Raw genomic sequence first — 19,660 nt, 5'->3', positions numbered from 1 at the left:
TTGTCCACAGCTTGGAAATGGTCACAAATAGACATTCCAGGCCTTAATAGTCAACTGAGAAACACACTGCCTAGATTAAACCAAAGAGTTGAGCTAGACCAGCTGAGGACGGATATCTGGCTGAGGGATGCGCTGGATATAGTTCTGCCAGCTATAGTTAGTCGCCCAGGCAGATCCGACCCTCCAGCGCCTTGGTTCACAGAGGCTTTACGGTGGAGATGGCTGGGTGCAAAGTAGAGATCCTGGAGACTTGCCTATGATCAGGATAGTAAGCTCATATACAAAACTGCCTTGAGAAACTATCAGGGTCTTTGTAGGGCGGCCTGAGTCACTTTTAATGCTGACCAAATTGCTTCTGCCAAAACCTCTTTTTAGAGTAGTGAAATACCATTCTGATCTAAAGTTAAACAAGACCTTAACACCCCAGCATTGTCTCAGTCTCAGCTTGAGGAACTGGCATGTTTATTTGTTAAAAAGGTGTCAGATATCCAGGTTTCTTTTAAGACAGGAGAGAATTGTGTCAGTGTGGTAAGTACTCCAGAAGGACCTTCTGTTACTCAGGACTGGACTGGTCTAATCTCGGTACAAGTCCGGCCTAAATTGAATTGCTGGGAGATCCTGGATTTGCCTTTGGTCTTGTCAATATTGACTTCTAATAAGGTCTGGTTCTCCTGGAGAACCTCACCCTCCAACCAAGCTTAGCTTCCTAGATCTGGATATTTCGCTCTAGCGGAACTCCTTAACACCTTCCTAATGCAAGGGAAGATTCCACAGGCATGGAAACATGCCCTGGGGCAGCATCACTTGAAAAATCTGAATCTAGACCCTGATAATTGGTCTAATCATAGACCAGTCTCAATGCTTCCCATCATAGCGAACTTAATGGAGAAACATGTCAATAGGCAACTCTCGAATTTTGTGGTCACAAGATTATCTTCATCCCTCTCAATCGGGGTTTAGGATGAGACACCGCACCAAATCGGCCTTGCTAGGAGACACAGTACATCATAGACATCTCCTTGACGGGTGCAAGACTGTCGTGTTAATGCTACTTGATCTTAGCGCGGCCTTTGATACCATGTCTCATGCCGCTCTAGTAGAGAGATTAGCTGAGATTGGCATACAGCAAACAGCCCTGGCTTGGATGACATCCTTCCTAAAAGACCAGTCTTTTCACGTGATTTCAGCCAAAACTTCCTCTGAGCGGCATTCTCTTACTTCAGGAGTTCTCAAGGATTCTTTCTAAGTCCAGCATTATTTAACATCTGTGTGCTCCATTTGACGGACTTGGTAGAAAGTTGTGGTCTTACGTTTTTCTCATATGCAGAAGACACGCAAATCATCATCTCCTTGTCATCTGCTCAGCACCACAACTCAGAGATCTTGAACTCCTGTTTGAGCATGGTCACAGAGAAGATGACCAACTATTCTGTAAAATTGAATGAAGACCAGACCTACGTATTGGTTTTGGGAAAGAATCCGTCCCTGTGGGGTCCCCAGCACTGGCCAAAAATGTTGGGCCCTCTTCCGGATCCAGCCCCGAGGTCAAAATCCTGGGATCTCTGCTGGACGATAAGCTGTCTATGAAACCTCCAGTGATGAAGGTGGCCTCCACCTGCTTTACCGTTCTGAAATGGTTGCGGAAGATCATCTGGTTACTTCCATTTCTCATGTGGTTACTTCAATTTCCTGCTCAACGGACGGTTGTGCAGCACTTATCATGTCAAGATTAGATTACGGCAAAGTGCTGTTTCTGGGAGTGGACAATTTCTCCATTAGACGGTTGCAAGTGGTCCAAAATTCGGCGGTGAGGATGCTTTATACACTTACGAAACAGACCTCTGCAGTGGGTCTACTACGGGGAGCTACATTGACTTTCAGTAGAGAAACAAATTAATTTTAAAACCTTGTGCTATGTGTACAAAGCAAGGTTAGGGTTTGGTCCACGTTATCTGCAGGAATTCATAAAATCTCACCAAACTTACCACCTCCTTTGGTCCAGTGGACTGTCCCTGTGTGCTATCCAGACAGTGAAACATTCATGCTTGGGAGGATGGTTATCAAGGCCCAACGAGGATGTAGTTGTCATCTGCCTTGAACCTTCCAGATTTTCTACCAACCATGACTTCAGAATACTAATGGACAAAAAGGAGGAAAAACATCTTTAAATCGCAAATTATTTGAATATACTGCAAAGGCTGAATGGAGTAAGCAAGAAAGCCCAACTAGATCTTGGTTCCAAAATCGAGTTTGAATTTTACAAAGATGTTGATGACATTATCTTGTCTGGAACGGTTTGGAAAGGCAAACGTTTTGAGTTGCTTGAGATTAACAACTTTTAGTAAATACTGAGATTTGGAACGCCACTGACAGTTCTGCATCCACGAGGAATCTCAAGTTCCTGACCAGAGAGATTGGTTCTGATCAAGCACCCATAGAGGTTGGCCAGATACTGTGTCCCATGTAAGGAGAGTCCAGATAGTTTCAGAAAATATTGAGATTCAGGAACTTGTTGCTCTGGCACCACCGACTAGTGTCAGAGTCGAGGAATTGTTTGCCAGAGATAGTGCTGTTCGTTCTTTAAGCCCAAGAAGGATTTGTGAATCTTTGGCATACAGCCGGTACACATGTATGGAGCAACTGATCAAAATGGCAGACTGAGTACTTGAATAAAGGAAGCAAGTGAGCAGAGCCTTGTAGAACTCCCCAACACACAGGCTTAGTAGATTGCTTAAAGGGAGTGAATTCGAAGTGGATCCAGATAAGGTGGTTTTCAGATTTGGAGAAATGTAGTTAATAATGTCTTTATGCAAGTGAGGCGATGCCAATCCTCCTGTTTCACAGTCTCTTGAGTGCTGGTAGACAGATTTTCATTCCAAATAAACCTCAAATTATGTACCCTGGTTTCATGGATTGTTACCCTTTGAAGATGGCAGGCAGAGTCAGGCTCACAACAATTTTGTAGCCTTATGCGTAGACCAAACAAGAGGCCCTCCGTCATATGCTTATCACCGCTAACCTCCATTCAAGTCAATGTCTTTATTATTATTATTATTATTATTGTGTATTTTATATAGCGCGCAGCTACCCCAACGGGGTGTCCCGGCGCTTCTGAGTGAAAGCAGAGTGATAATCCTGGGGGGGTTAACAAAAGAGGAAAGTTTTTAGTGCCTTACGGAAGGGTAATTCTTCCTGAATCATCCTAATTGCGATCGGGAGTTTGTTCCAGAGAGTTGTGGCACAGACCTGGAAGGTTTTACCTCCAGAACGTGCTTTCCTGAATCTTGGTATGGAAAGCAGATGTTGGGAGTTGGAACGGAGGTTCCGAGAGTTACAGTAAGGACGGATGCTAACAGAGAGGTAGGCCGATCCCCTACCCCTAGTTGCTCGATGGGCTAAGGTCATGGCTTTGAATGCAGCTCTTTGATGGATTGGTAGCCAATGTAATGCTCTGCGATGTGGCGAAATATGGGTGCGTAGGGAAACCCCACAGACCAGCCGAACCGCCGCATTCTGGACTGTCTGGAGCCGATGTAGCAGGCCCGCGGGCAACCCTAAATACAGGCCGTTTGCATAGTCCAGGTGAGATGTAATCAATGCCTGGACTATGGTTTTCCTGGTGTCACTGGGGAGATAGGTGATGAATTTCCTAATCATCCTGATCTTGGAAAAACAAGCGGCAGAAACCGTCTGTATTTGGTTACTAAAGGAAAGATTTGAGTCCCACTTGACCCCTAGATTTTTTACAGAGTCCTTAGGGACAGGGGGAAGGCTGAGTTCCTGTGGCCACCAGAGAGTTGCATCTAGAGGGGAGGGTTGATGGAAAAAGAGAACCTCCGTTTTCGCCGCATTCATGCGGAGGCAGTTATGGTCCATCCATTTTGAAATGTCCCGCAGACAATTCTTCAAAGGATCAAAAGTAGTTTGTGTGGCACTCTCATAGGAGAAAAGCAGCTGAATATCATCTGCATAGGAAGTAGCTATAATGCCCGACCTAGCAATGAGTTCGGCCAGAGGAGAAAAATAAACATTGAACAATAGTGGGCTCAAAGCCGAGCCTTGAGGGACACCCCATTTCAGGGTACGGCTAACAGAAGTAAAAGGGTGAGTATAGACTGCCTGGGTGCGATTAGACAAAAAAGAGGTCAGCCACTCCAGGGCCTTCCCCTGAATGCCCTTCGACCGAAGACGGTCAATCAGGATGGGGTGAGAGACGGTGTTGAATGCTGCCGACAAGTCGAGCAGCACCAGCACCGCTCTGGAACCCCCATCCAGTTTCCACCGCACAGAGTCGGCCATTTCTATAAGGGCTGACTCAGTACTATGGCACTTTCTAAAACCATGTTGGGATTCATGAAGTAGACCGTGGGATTCAAGAAAACCTGCCAGTTGTTGCTGCGCTAGCTTTTCAAGGACCTTGGCAGTGGCTGGGAGCAGAGAGATGGGTCGATAGTTCACCGGCTCATTAGGATCTGTATTAGCTTTCTTTAAGATAGGGACCAGTTGGGCATGTTTCAAATGACCATCCAGGGGGTCAATGTTTACGTGTTGGAGTTTGATTAATAACACCATTTGGATGTCATCTATATGTCATGTAATGGCTTATGGTGAGTACAGGTGACAGAGAGGCCTCATATAGATGTTAAGGGTGAGCACAGCAGAACCTTGTTGTGCCCATTGTGTCCAAAACTCGCCTGCATCTGTCCAAAGGCAATCTTTGATGTTCATAGTAATCAGACCTTTTCTTGCTTGTTTTTGATCATTCTGGGTCTGAATTTTCCAAGTGAGAGGTATCTTCACATATTCAATATCAAAAGAGACCTGAAATGCTTCATAAATAAGTGATAGAAGGTAGTTAGTGCGTTGGCATCTTTAAAGCAATCGTTCTCCACATGAGTGGTAGGAAGCTTTCAAATAAGTTAGTAGCCACTTGAATAGTGGAAATCCGTGGATCTTTCTTCAAGATGAGCCGCAGCTCGTGCGGTCCAGAATGAAATGGTCCAATCACTGAGACTTGCAGGGCGGCCATTTGCAACTTAATCTAGACATTTGCCATACAACATCTTAGTGGGTCATGGCTAACCGCACAACTTATTGCTACTGGTTTCCTCACCTCTAGATCTGAGAAATGCTGGTACTACTCTCTTCAAATGTTCAGGAATTTAAAAGAAAATCCCATAAGGGATGTCAGTGTTGGTGTTATATCTAATAAAATGTGCTTTAAAAAATCCCATAATGAAGACAGAAAGTTACTTATAATCAGAGTTCTGCATGATGTACATTTATTTATTTTTAGAGTTTTTCGTAGCACAATCTTGACCCGAGGCTACCAGAGCGCTTTACAGAGTCTGGCCAGACATCATTTTACAAGGAATACACAAGAAAAAATAGTAGGCGTAGAGGGTAGTAATATAGAATAAAGGTGGAATAGAGGATCAATAATTTTCAGAGGTAAATATGCTAGATTTTTCAGTAGTTGGAGGAATACATATTCAGTTATTTCCAGCTGTAGTGATGCTCGAGCTTTTTGGTAGTTGGAGGGAAAGTGCACGAAAGCAAGTCGGGTATTTTAGAAGGGTTGGTTCAGGTTTTTGTTTAGAAGAAATAGCTGCATCTTGTGTGTTGCATTAACAACCTTCTCTCTTCCACATTAAATGTGGAGACGTCCTATAATAGTAATTATATCGGTAAGTAGATCTTCTTATGCTGACTGACACTGCAATGCATTCTGGGACCATCGATAATTTGGATAATTTAAAGAAGCAGTGTCAACATCTTTCTCTAAGAAGAATGCGCAATGTTCATGCTTTGTTTTTTAAAGACATTAAAGGAGGCATCCATCCAAAAATATTTCGTAGTGTGTAAGTTGATTTCTGATTAGTTTTGTGTGTAAACACAGAGAAATGGTGCCACCTGCTTCCCTGTTAGTTTTAGATCAGTGTCAAAAATACGCACCTCATATATGAAAACGTGCCTGGCTCGGGATCCTACATATAAATGGTGATTTTCTAATGTTTAGGGATTAAATTAAGATGGTGTATCCGTGACAGACAACTAAGATTACCAATAAAGTAACATTTTATTTTAACAAAATGCTTGGTTTCTTTTTTTATTTTAACCCTTGTTACCATAAATAGACTGAAATTGCTGGAATGGGCAATGAAGGGCAGGCCTGTGCAGCCTGTGGATGGGAGATAAGGATTCGAAGCGGTGCCCTGTAATCAGAGTGCTTTGTCAATGAAATCCCTGGAGGAAATGTTCACTCTCTTGGTTGAAATGAATATATGGTCAGTGGCAATGCAGGATGTCATTGTGGCAATGCAGGCTCTCCCCTCTGAATAGCAACGCGGGCGGTCACTGTGGCAATGCAACTTCTTGCTTTAAAAATCATGTCTCTTCCTGTTGCGGAGTGATCTGTCCTTGTGGCAATACAGTTTGTGGTCGGGTCGCCTGTCCTCTACTGCCTGTGACAGTAGAATCTATCCTCTCTTGCCATGGGGACATAAGCGCTGTCGCTACCGCGTAGACTCTCCTGTCCGCCACGGCTCTTCCCATGTAAACATAGGCTCTCTTCCGAATGTAGATGGTCATCGTAGGGTAAAAGTAGACCCCTTGTGTGACTCATTCTGCTGTAGTGTTCTTGAGAGCAGCGCCTTGAGACCCTCATGGGTGATTTGCCGCACTTTATAAATCCTGATTGATCGATGACAATAGCATTGATGACTATGTTGCTGAGCGCCCCTGTTCTCTTGTCCCCCTCTGTTTCCCGCCTGTAGTATCATGCTATAGGCCGTAATTCCCAAAGGTCCTACATTGTTGAAGGGTACATTCCACCTTTCTGATGAATACTTTGTAGCCACAGGCTGAATTTCATGGTACCTGGTAGTCTTTCTTTTATGTCTTCAAGTAGAAGAACTACCTAGTATGTCAATTGCTGTATACACTGTTGTTTCGTTAAGCGGAGGAGCCCAATGTGCAGAAGGCACAGCTTGACAAGTTGAAAACACGAATTCCTCTGTAATGTTACAAAAATACCAAGTCAAATATGTTCTTTGGCATTTTTGTATCCGACTGTGTTCCTCTTTGTGTATGTTGGTATGTATTGTGCACCATGTTTGTCTTGATCCTGGTGTTCTGAGTTTTTATTGTCAATCATGTGTAAATTGTTGTTAAGAATAGTTTGCTGACTTATACTGTACATCAATCATATCAAAGCTTCTGTTTCAATCTTAGGAGGAAACACCTTTGGAGCTCCCTCAAATGAAACCAAAAGTGATTGAAGACAGCAATTCTACTCTCCCAAAGTTTGGAATTCCACTATATGCAGGAGCAAAGCTTCTACCATCCAACCCTGTCAAAGATGCAGATACAGACATCAAGCCTTCAGGTAGAAAGGAAGAACCGATGGAGTCATCGGATGCTGAGCGTGAAAACTCTTCCTTGCCGCCAAAAGAAGCTGAAATCTTAGAGAAAGAGCTTGATTTGCTGCTTAGTTTAGAAGAGCATGTTACTGATGCACAGGCGACCACATGTAAAGAAGTGCAGGGCACCCTCGCGCCTGAGTTAATGTTAAAAATGGATTCTGGCTGCAATGAAGAAGGTAAGCCACCGATTTCCCTTTCGATGATTCTAATTCCTTTTGTATGTGTTGTGTTTCCACTTGTAGCTGCTAAGTCAATTCTCTTGTAGCATTAGAAACAGTCTTCATATCATGAATGTGCCTTGGAATTGTAGTTGTCAGTACATGAATCCAGCAAAGTAACTCTGCGTGAAGACGCACCTTCCAGGGGGCAAATGCTCAGCTGACACAGGTTGCTGGTTCCTTGTGGCCTCAAAGTCCAGTTTGGCCTAGAGTATCTTTCCCTACTCACATGTACATCAAAGTATTTTTTAAGGTGTTCAGTATGGATGGGGAATGGCTTTGAAATTAGATTTTGAAGGTTGTTCATTCAACCAACCTGCCCCACCCCAGCAAGGTGCACCCTTTAACTAGGAAGTTAGGCAGTCCTTAGATGGCAATGGTCGATTCGACTCCATTCTGTTGGCCTGAGCATCCATATATTTATTACTCTCAGCAAGCTCTAATCTTCCTGTTCTCGCATCCATTGGCACTATGGCTCTCACTCAACAGTGAAACTTTCCTACAAGAGGCAGATTTCCAGACAAGGATAGGCACCAGTGCCCATGTTTTTAAGTGGCCAAGGAGCGGGTCATCTTTGTTTTATGCCTTATTATAGCCTTATAGCCTGCCGTAGCAGGCTATACTGGCTATTTAAGGCACCCTCCAGCTTTAAAGGCAGGAGTCGAAGGCGAGGGCCTTTAACAAGTGAGCGGGACTTTAATAGCCGGTATAGCCCTGCTACGAAGGGCTATAAGGCTATTTGAACATTCTTCCGCTAGAGGGCAGAACGTTCTAACAAATAAAACAAAGGTCTCTCGGAGCCCGAGGGGGTTTAAATCCCCTCGGGCTCCGAGAGGCCTTTGTGTAAACAACAATGGAATGTTACTTTTCTGGCCTTTACCGGCCCGTAGAAGCAAGGAGCATTTCATTGTCTTCAATGGAGTGCTCCACATTCCAATGTTCTAATCACCTATATAAAATTATTATATTCCCAGTAAAGCCACATTTTATGGTTCTTTGTCCCACTTATAAAAACTTTGTTGCACGTCTTACATCTAAATTCAATGTGTTGCAGACATCATAGCAGAGGTCTCTTCCAAACATGATCACAGGAATTGTATCTACTCTGACCTCCCAAATTATCCATTAAGTCCCTTAAGAGGGCTCAAAACGCTGTTGCACCTTGCTCTGGTCAATATTGATGCCACACATCACTTTGGTGTTCCACTCACTACATTGGCTCCCAATGGCCTGAAGAATTCAGTTTAAGTTCTGGTGTCTTGTAAAAAAAGAGCTTCCCTAATATCATTGCATGGCTGCTCTCTGAAAGGTTTACATACAGTGTCCTCTCTGTTCCTGGTCTTCATGAGGCTTTCTCATGCCTTGGATTCCGCTCCCCTTTTTCTTTCTCGCCACAGAAAGGCATTGCTATCACCCCAAAACATTCCTCCTCTTCTACTGTTTCACCATGCATCTTGTTCATGTAGCTGATGTCCGACCTGTCCTCATAAAACTGAGAAGGATGGCGCTGTGACTGGGGAGAGTGGAGGGAATTTGAGCCAAGACATTTTGAGAGAAAGACGTTTGATACATTTGTTACTGAGTGGCAGTGGTGGCTGGCAGTATTGAAATATGGTGAAGTGTGATACCAAATAAACTCACCATGTATGTTGCATCAGACTTGCTGGCCCCTGTCCGGTGCCTCTCTCCTCGGCAGGATCGGGACCCTGGAGCCCATGAGCAGGAAAGGGAAGGACTTCTTCCCGCTCGTGGAATGCAAATCCAACCAATCCTGAGGCTGCTTTCATGCTCTTTTCAACGTGAGAGCAGCTCCAGGATTGGTTGGAGCAGGCTAACCCAGCGCTCTTTTTGAGGCTGGGGGCCTTTGGATTGCTGGTTCCACATTGCACATGTCGGATAGGACGACTGTAGACAGTCTGCCAATCGGAAATGCACACTGTAGACCAATGCAGTCATCCTGTATTTGCAGGATTCCGCCCTGCTCTCACGCTGTATACAGTGGGAGTGGTGGCAAAATATAATGGCATTGATATGCCATTTTATTTATTTTTGTTTGCCTGCTGCACTCGCAGCAGACAGGGCGACGCTCCTCTGCCATTTAGGAGGACCTGCCCCTGCCGAGCAGTGAATAGAAACCCATGACTGCTTCTTCTGAATGATATAGTGAAAATATATCATTTTAAATATGCTTTGCTTTATTTGGAGCCTCTGGAAAAGTTTATGGAGGTGTCTAATTAGACCACAGTGCCACACACACATAGTACTCCTCCTTCCACATGTATCCTTCTGCCTCTATTTCCTTAGCCGCGGAAGTAAATCCAAGGATCCACAATAATATGCCTGCCACAAAGATGTGAACGTTGCCTGCTTCATTCTAAAGCTATATGAATGGTCAATACTCTCTGCTATCCGCAACTCTTGTAACTAGCAGTGGTTTCCTCTTGATAGAGCTTAAAAGACTGGACCCTTGTGGGCAAATTTTACTGAAGAATGTTTCTAATTAGTGGAAGTGAGTACACAAAGCCTCTTGACTCCTGTTGACATCCCACGTCTGATGCTTTGTCTCACCATCAGTCACTTAAAAGCCTTTTTGCTTGTTAAGCGCTACAGGGAGAGCATGGTGTGGAAACTTCTGAAAGGAAAAGTGTTCTGCCTTCTTGATCCTTGAGAGGAGAGGTAGGAAGGAAAGTGTCTGTGTTTTACCAAAGGGTAAGGAATGCGTAGCAGCTCACTGCCACCACTACCTCTAAGGCAAATGTCAAACTGTGCACATGACATGGGGTTCATTAGGGAAAATGCTGACGCCATACCTGGTAAATTTATGCTGAATTGATATAAATGATAAATGGGCAAGGAGCTTGCTCGAGTGTGTAGACAGTTCTGATGTTTCTGGCACTGCTGCAAGAGTAAAGGCACAACTAACTACATTGATGTAAAATTCCTAAGTAAAATCTCTGTCCCTGAGTTTGAACAGCAGGGATAAATTCTAGTTTAAAAATTCCCTGATCCAAAATGTCTTCAAAAAAGTTCTGACATTGCATTCTCGCAAGTATCAGACTGAAAGGAATTCTGCCAGAACTGTGGCTCCTCTATCCTGATTGAAAAAAATAAATTTTCAAAGGAGATCTATGTCTGAAATTATCAAAGCTGAATACTAATTTCACAAATATTTTCTACACATCCCTATTTAGAAATCCAGATATGCTCTGCATTCTGGACTTAACATTGAAGAAATGTGCAAAAATAATATTAGGTTTTCATTACTTTCATGTTCCTGGAGTCAGAGTGGAACTATCATTACTTTTCCGAGGGGGCACACTGTTCTTTTTCAAATTCACAAAAGAGGATTAAAATCCTACTTTTTACTGAGATGTCCTAGTACCTGTCAGAATCTTTGCATGCTAGAGATTGTTGAAGGGTCCTGCTCATCAATACCTATTCATTCCACCTCGTCCATGTGTAAAACTGTGTTTCTAATGATAGTCAAAGTTCACATCCAAACTGACATTCGCGCAAATGGAATTTGAGGATCTCTGCACTAGAACCACATTATAAATTCAAAATTCTAGCCTACAGCCCCATCATTGACTCGGAAATGTTTCTCTAATGCCCGACAGCCGAAGCTACCTATCTTAATGCAAACTGTCCTTATTTGAATGTCTAGCCAGTAAAAGCTGTCTTGTAGGTGAAAACATCTCCAGCCTTTAGGATATTTGCCTTGGAATGCAGTCTTAAGGACTGTCCGTGAACTTGGAAACCTAATGTTATTAACAGCGTAAGATATTCTACAGTTTTTTACCTAATCTTTCATTCAAGTTAGTCTCTCTTTGAAAGAACCTTCTTTCTTGATGGCTGTACATATTTACTTTTGCATCTGGGTGGTGATGGTAGTGTCGTGCTCCGTGGCTTCCTGAAGAAATATTATCACATCACCCCCATCCTGATGGAGCTCCATTGACTCCCCTTGCCGGCCAGCACCATCTTCAAAACCAGTTGCATCATTTACAAAACGATCACGACCAGCACCCTCTCCTGTCTTGCAGACAAATTTACAATCTTTGCTAGTTGTTGGCACCCCCGCAGCCACCCTAAGACTGCAGACTGAAAAATTGTAAACAAAAACGTAAGGCAGCTGGCCTTTTCTATCTATTCATCCAGGATCTGGAACAACATCCGCCTATCTGTAAGGTATACCCCAATTTAGGAAAGCGTTTTGAGGAACGCTAGAGGGCGCACAACAAAATGGGCGCACTGCTGTGAAGCTCTGCCTGACCGAGCTAATATCAGCCTAAAATCTGCTGCATCCACTGACCTCTGCGCCTGTTGTCGGAAGGGAAAGTCGTTTTGTTGCCAGTGGAACTGATACACCCTGTTTGCGGCTCTCCAGGGCCCCGGCAGCTGGCCTAATGCACTTCACTTTACCGACTGCGAGGCTGTGTGAAATGGCGGCCCTCGGTGGTAGTGGGCACCCCTCTACCTGCCCGGAGCCCGCTTGCATTGGTTCTCGCTGTGCCTGCTCCCCCCTAAGGGGCCAAGACCTGCGGAGCCTCGGAGGGGTGAGATTTAACGAGGGACCCCCTCTGGGTGCGAGCGGAGGGCGCCGCGCGGGACCCGCTGGCTGGAAGGGAGCTGCTCGGCTGAAGTGTGACAGCGCGCGGAAGGCCGTGAGGGGAAGAATCGGCCACCTGGGGCCTTTGCTGCGGAGTCCCTGAGAGTCGCTGAGTTGCTGCTGGAGCCCCCGTGTTTCCGCCGGTGCCGGTAGCGGTGAGTGGGGTCGGGGCCTGGTGGCGGCTGGGGTCGTGAAGGTGGGACCGGGCCTAGCGCTGGGCTGCGAGCTGCGGCTGGTGCGGGCGGACGGAGCGCTCTAGCGGGAGACTGGGAATCCTGCCCCGGACATGCAGCGGCTGCACCTGGACCTCCGCTGAGAGGGTTTGGCTTCCCCGCAATCATCAAAATAGTGTCCCCTCCGCACACCACAAGTGGAAGGCCGCAAATCCCCGGCCTGGATTAGATGCACACAGATATCTGGGGTCGGAGGCTGAAACGCTACAGACACGGGCTGATTACTCGTTGAAAACAGCAGTCTCACCTGATATTTTGGCAGTCTGATGTGGGATTTCTTGACTTTTGCTTCACCATGCTGTATTCCTGGGCTGTGTGGCCGGTGACGGGGTGCTTCATGGGAGGATATCTCTGCTGACGGTCTGCTGCACAACATGGGGAGCTGCAAGTAGGGGGCACATTACACGCTGCATTTCCTTGGAGGTTGCACCAGATTACATGAGCACTGTGGAGATTTGACCTGGCTTGACGCAGAAGCTCTGAGGCTGTGTGGAGTGGCAGCCTTCGTGGTCCTCATGCGCTCCTCTGTTTGGGGGGATTGCAACCCACTGCGAATTGTGCACTGCTTGGACACGTGGCTCTATGACCTGGGGTGACTGCTGGATCCTCTAGTCTACTGTGCATTCTGGGTTTGCGGGACAGCTTTGTTTGCGCCCCGACAAAGGTTTAGGTTCGCTTCTACATAGAATCTGGGCCCTGGTGGGCAAGTGGGGAGGCCCCACTGATCCTGAGGTGTGAGGGACTACTTTGGCTGAGGCTTGTGCCCTGTTTTTCGCAGGTCATCTCCAGACATCTACTCCAGCATTGGCGGTGAGATCTGCAGCTATGTGGCGGACGTACAAAGGCCAATAACGACTCACTTTTGAGTCCCGGAGGGCTCCCAAGACACCGCAGAAGTCTGACTCAGACTCTGAGGCGGACGCCCAATCAGATGGGCCCCCCAGGTTGGAGTCTACATTGGTGGCTATGCAGCGTACCCTGTAGTATATTGAAGGGGCGATGGCCGCTGTCAATCACCGGCTTGACCATATGTCCTCCCAGCTGGAGAAACAGAACGCACGGATGGGGGAGGGGGAACAGCAGAGGGTCTCTGCTGCGGAGGATGGCCTCTCAACAGTCTCTGATAGGACTTTGAACATGGAAAAGGTTCTCTCTCTTATCCAGGCAAAAAATGAGGACTTGGAGGCGCGGCCCCGGCGCAATAATGTACGCATTACGGGGCTGCCGGAATCAACAAATGTGGGCAGGATGGAACTCTATATTGAGCGCCTCATTATAGACATATTTGGCACTGAACATCTGTCCAACATGTTTATTGTGGAACGGGCACACCGGTCTTTGGTGGCTCGACCTGTTCCGGGAGCCCCCCTAACCCCATAATAGCTAGGGTCCTCAACTATATGGATCGGGACACAATCTTACGCCTGGCTAGGGAGAAGGGGACTTTTGAGTATCAAGGTAACACACTGGCCTTCTTTCCTGACTTCATGGTGGCTGTCCAAGCTGCAAGGCGGGAGTTCAACACAGTGAAGCAGTTCCTGCGGAATGAAGGGGTTCCATACGCCATACTGTATCCAGCCCGACTCCGTATAGGCCAACAATGACATCTTCTCCTCCCTGAAGGCTGCAATGGACCACGCCAAAAAACTGAAATACAGAAAGCGAGATTCTACAGAAGCTCCAGATGCGGAGGAGCAGTGAGGTTCTGCGGGTGCCCATGGCTTCACTTGCAAATGAACTGTAACTGGTACTGCTGACTTTTCTGACTCTGATTGGACTATATGTGATTCTCAGGTTTCGATGCTCATGCCCAGCTTGTACATATAGTGCAACTATGCTGTATGATTACTCAGGGGTGGAGGTTGGTCCTTTTTAAGGTCCTGGAGCGAGGTGGGGGGATCGACAGCTTGGATTTCCTGAGTGACGTGGTGTATTACTTTGTGAGTGATCTCCCACTTTACTATAGTCCACTTCTATGTAACAGCCTAGTTATGCTTAGGGTCTGGGACATTTCATGCCTTCAGGGACACATTCCTTTATTCCCCGAAATTTTACTGTCAACAGGTTTGGTCAATGGTGTCTTTGTTATTACTTGCGATCGCGCATCTGTGCCCCCCACGTATGGGAGTACCCCGTATACTGTTTACCATTGTTGGGGGGTGGGTGGGACTGGGCTGGGTGCTGGGATGGCTTTGGCAAGGTTGGGGTGCTGAAGTGGGTGGGGGGTTGGAGGGGTTGGAATTGGTGTTTGGGGAATGTTCCTTGTTCAGCTTCAAGAGCCAGGAGGTGATATTTGTATTGACTTCTGCTTGCTGTTACACTGTTCTGAATCCATCATTCGCCGTCTCACATTTTTTGCTACCAGGTAATGAATAGTGGTATTAAATTTCTCACATGGAACATACGTGGCCTTAATACGCCACGGAAGATTAGGATGGTGTTTGCGGGTCTGGGCTGATTGGGAGTGAGTGTGGCCTTCCTTCAGGAAACTGATTTAACTGCTACCTCAGCTAAAAACATAGGTGCGCTGTGGGCAGGCGTAAGGGGGTCATCCTCATATTCCTCGTTTGCGAGGGGGATGCTGACCTTGGTGAAGAAGGGGTCCCTTTTACTGTGATTAGTACGGAGACGGATAATAGTGGACGGCTGGTGATCGTGCATGGAAAGCTGTGTGGGGTAAGTGTGCTGCTAGTGAATGTTTATGGGCCAAATGTGGATGACCCAACGTTCTTCCTGGATGTGTGGCGCAGGATAATGTCATTTTCCCTGCCGAAATTATCTGGGGGGGGGATTTTAATCTATACCTGGATACTGATAAAGACAGGCATGGAACTGGCAAGGCTAGGCCCAAAAGAGCGTCGGATGTGTTATGGGGGCTTATAGACGCGGGACACGTGCATGATATTTGGCGTTTTAGACACCCTGATGCTCGAGAGAGTACATTCGCGTTCACGGCTCGTGGTCCCGCATTGATTTTTGGTTGCTCTCAGGGAAGTTTGTCCATGGGTCAAGACAGTCTATCACGAGGCCTGATCTCTCTCGGACCACTCCCCGGTGCTCCTGGAAATGACATTACCGGAATATCGAGCGCCACAATTTACGTTGAGGCTTCAACTGTCGGAGCTAAAGGACCCGGTGTTTAAACAATCTATAGCGGAGGCGATTGATCATTATTTTAAAGAAAATGAGGGCACAGTGGACAGTGTGGGGGTCCTCTGGGAGGCCTTTAAGGTCACCATCCGAGGGGCCTGCATAGGGGTGCAGTCTGGAGTCCTGCGTGATATCCGACGTTGGATACGGAAGCTGGCAGCTGTTATATCACACTTGGAGCGTGCATTTGATGCTGATCCTACTGCGGATAAGATGGCCCGGATAAAGAGTTGGTCATAGAGCACAATGACTCAGTGGACCAGGAACTACCGCATTGCTTGCGGCGGCGCATAGCTAGATATTATGGGGAGGTTGGGAGACCTGGTCGTTCTCTTGCCTAGAAGTTGGTGGAGCCCCGCAGCCAGGAACCTATTATTGAGCTTCTCGACAACACACGTACGCCTTGTCACACATCGGAGTCTATCTGCGATATCGTGTTGAATTTATATAAGGATCTGTATGCCGCTCGTGAGTCCCCACCGGCTGGGGAGACGCACGATTATCTCGATGACGTAGCCCTGGGGTGGCTGTCTGATGTTCACCGTAAGTATTTGGTGCAACCCTTCTATGAGGAGGATGTAAAAGAAGCCATAATGGCCTTGCCAACCTGTAAGGCTGCTGGGCCTGATGGACTGCCAAGTGAGTTTTATAAGGTATATGCGGAGACCTTAGCACCGCGGTTGTTGGAGGTCTATGCTGAGACATATGACAATGGGATTCTACCACCATCACTCGGGGAGGCCCTGCTGGTCACGCTGTTGAAACCAGATAAGCCTTCTAATCAGTGTGGATCTTATAGACCACTCTCAAATATAAACATTGACACCAAAATATTAGCAAAGATGATAGCTACTAGGCTCCAACCTCTGATTCCTCTACTGGTTTTGCCTGATCAGTCTGGCTTCGTTACGGATCGATCTACTACGCACAACTTGCGCACGTTATTTTCCACATTGCATTTCTTCAAACCAGATTTCCAAGCGGTCGCTGTGCTGCTTGATGCAGCCAAAGCCTTTGATTCGGTGCACTGGTCCTATATGTTCACTGTCCTGAGTAGGATGGGATTCCCCCTTTTTTCGTGCAATGGCTTAGAGTTTATAATGGGCCGGTTGCCAGGGTGCGGGTTAATGGTGAGGTCTCGCCTTTATTCCACATAGAGAGGGGTAAGAGGCAGTTTGCCCCCTATCACCCATGCTTTTCTCTTTAGCACTAGAACCCCTAGCGTGTAAACTCCGCCAGAAGAATTCCGCCGCTGCGCTGCGGTTTAAGCAACGACCACTGATCGTCTCGCTCTACACGGATGATATGTTACTCTATGTCCGGGAGCCAGCTATATACCTGTCGCCACTGCTGAGGGAATATGTCCGGTTTGAGCAGTTCTCTGGGCTCGGCATTAATTGGTCCAAATCCGTAGTTTTCCGTTAACGAGGCATACGTCGGAGCCCGTGATGTACTTGGGGGTCTGGGTCCACAGGGATCCACAGGGATCCGGCTGTAGTAGTCACGGAGAATTATGGGCGCTCCATCACGCATATCACAGAACAGGCAGAGCGATGGTCGCATCTCCCCTTATCGCTGGCAGATAGAATTGCGATGATAAAAATGGTGTTCTTGCCCAAGATGCTGTACTTCTTTCTAAACATACCTATCAAACTGAATATAGCGCTCTTCCGCACATTGGAGTCGGCGCTACTGACATTTATCTGGGGGGTGGAAACAACCCCGATGGTGATGGGATCTGCTAGTGCAACATTATGATAGTGGGGCGTTCGAGGCCCCTGATCTTCGTCTTTATTACCTTTGTGCGCAGGCACATTTCACCCATTATTGGCATTTCCCACAACGCTTTCAGCCGCACGTGGCAATTGAAGCGGACGCGGTTCTCCATACCGGTGCAGGCAATGGTTCTGTCTGGAGGCTCGGGTGGATAAATCCCCTGTTGTGCACGTCCTGGGTGTGGCGGGTACTGGCTGCTAGGGCACAACTCCCTTCTTTGCATGCTCCCCTTCTGCCTATTGTGTCTCATCCGGGAGTGTCGGCGGCACGAGAGCCTTCTGCCTTGAAGGAGCTTGCAACAGTGGGTATAGTCAGGTTAGGAGGTCTCTATAAGGAGGGCCGCTTTAGGACCATTGGCGAGGCCCAGGGAGGGGTGGTGCGAAGCTTCATGTTCAATTTCACATATGTCAAGCCACGGTGAGACGCCCCATCACAATGGAGGTATGGACAGCCTGTTGCCAGCTCACAGGTCGGCTTACAGCAAATTGCAATCTTAGAATCATACATTTTAAATACCTGCATCAGGTATATTACTCGCCATTAAAACTTCATACATATGGCCTGCGTGAGACGGCGAATTGTGTGCGCTGTGGTGCCGCGAATGCTGATTTTTATCATGTTGCATGGCTGTGTGGCAATGTACTGGCGTTTTGGACTGATGTAACTCGCGTTCTGTCAGAGGTGGCGCTGGAGCCGGTGGACTGTACGCCTGAGTTGTGTCTTCTGGGTTATGTACAGCGCCTAAAGCCAGCCAATAGACGCATAGTCGCGATCTCCACTTTATTTGCAAAACGAGCAGTAGCACAGAGATGGGGATTGAGGTCCGCCCCCACTGTTAAACAGTGGCTCAGGGATTTGGTCTACTGTAGAGACCAGTTGAAAACATACGAGGAGGAGTTGCCAGTTTCCTCCTGCCCTAAGGACTTTTGGAGCCCCTTAACGGCATATCTGATGGCCCACCCCGATTTGTTCTGAAAGGCACTGGCGCAAGCGTTGTAAACGTGACACTACATTTTCATATTCATTCCTTGGTGAGGATCCCGACACCTGTCAGGATAAGATGCTGCATTACCTACTCCATGCAACGGCTTACACTGGTTGCATTTCACTTCATATGTGGAAATAGTGTTCACAGCGTCAATATAGAATAGTGCGCATATATGTCTCTGCTTCCTGGGATGAGGCTTAGGGTGGGTTGGGGAGGGGGGGGGGGGAGTTATTTCTTGGTATTATGACTTTCTTGTTCTAAACTGCTTTGCATTCTTGTATGTATACTTTTATGGAATGTACTTGACAAAATTGACAAACTTTAAAAAAAATAATAATAATAATTTAGGAAAGCGTTGAAAACTCCCCTCCTCAAAGAACACTACTTCACAATGCATTAACAGTGCACAAACCTGCTGCCTCTCGAACACTTGTGGACTTTATACTGGGCTTTGACCCTCTATAGCGCTCCTCTGAGGTTCCAATGGTAAGGTTAGTGGGAGCTGTTATATAGTTCCTGAGGAAGAGGAGAGCTCACAATTGAGGAGCCCCTTAAACCCACTGACTAAAACACTTCAAGTGTTTATGAAACGTTTTCAGTTATGGTTTAATCCTTTTAATATTGAGGACAAAATTAATTTTTGTGTCCCTCTACACTTACTTCTACGCAAACAAATGATGGATGGAATGCTGAATAAATCATGCATTCACCCCCCAGTCCAGAGATCTGGGTTAAACCCATTGTTCTTTTGCTCACCATGCAACCCCAGTTTAGACCCATCCATATGCAAATCAGTCTTGACCCTGTGCCTCATGAGAACAGTCCAGACCGAACTGCCAAGCCGGTCTTCCCTGGACCGGAAACAAGCATCCTGGGACCGGTTTCTGGGTATTACCCTTCATCAGCCAGGCTAGCTTGAATCCAGTGGCAGAGTGAGTAAGGGACACACGTCGGGGCATACCCATCCCACTTAAGGTGAAAAGTGCTGCGCAAACAAATAATGGACGGAATGCTGAATAAATCATACATTCACCCCCAGTCATGAGATTTGGGTTACATCCATCGTTCTTTTGCTCACCATGCCATCCCAGTTTAGACCCAGCCATATGCAAATCAGTCTTGACCCTGTGCCTCATGGGAACAGTCCAGACCGAACTGCCAAGCCAGGTCCTCCCTGGACCGGAAACAAGCATCCTGGGACCGCTTTCTGGGTATTACCCTTCATCAGCCAGGCTAGCTTGAATCCAGTGGCACGGTGAGCA

The 19,660-nt window shown here is 46.8% G+C and overlaps 1 protein-coding gene across 1 annotated transcript in view; it reads left to right on the top strand.

Annotated features, from left to right (window-relative positions):
• The window catches only part of AVEN (apoptosis and caspase activation inhibitor), a 959,958-nt gene that overhangs the window by 901,386 nt on the left and 38,912 nt on the right, over window positions 1-19,660 (top strand). Inside the window, exon 5 of the mRNA XM_078659451.1 lies at window positions 7,234-7,600. Within this exon, the coding sequence (XP_078515577.1) occupies window positions 7,234-7,600 (367 nt within the window). The remainder of the gene's footprint in view (window positions 1-7,233; window positions 7,601-19,660) is intronic.

This window comes from Lissotriton helveticus, chromosome 9 (assembly GCF_964261635.1).
Source record: "Lissotriton helveticus chromosome 9, aLisHel1.1, whole genome shotgun sequence".
NCBI classification, from domain to species: domain Eukaryota; kingdom Metazoa; phylum Chordata; class Amphibia; order Caudata; family Salamandridae; genus Lissotriton; species Lissotriton helveticus.
The sequence above is the reverse complement of the archived record's forward strand: the minus strand, read 5'-3'. Positions and strand labels throughout refer to the sequence as shown.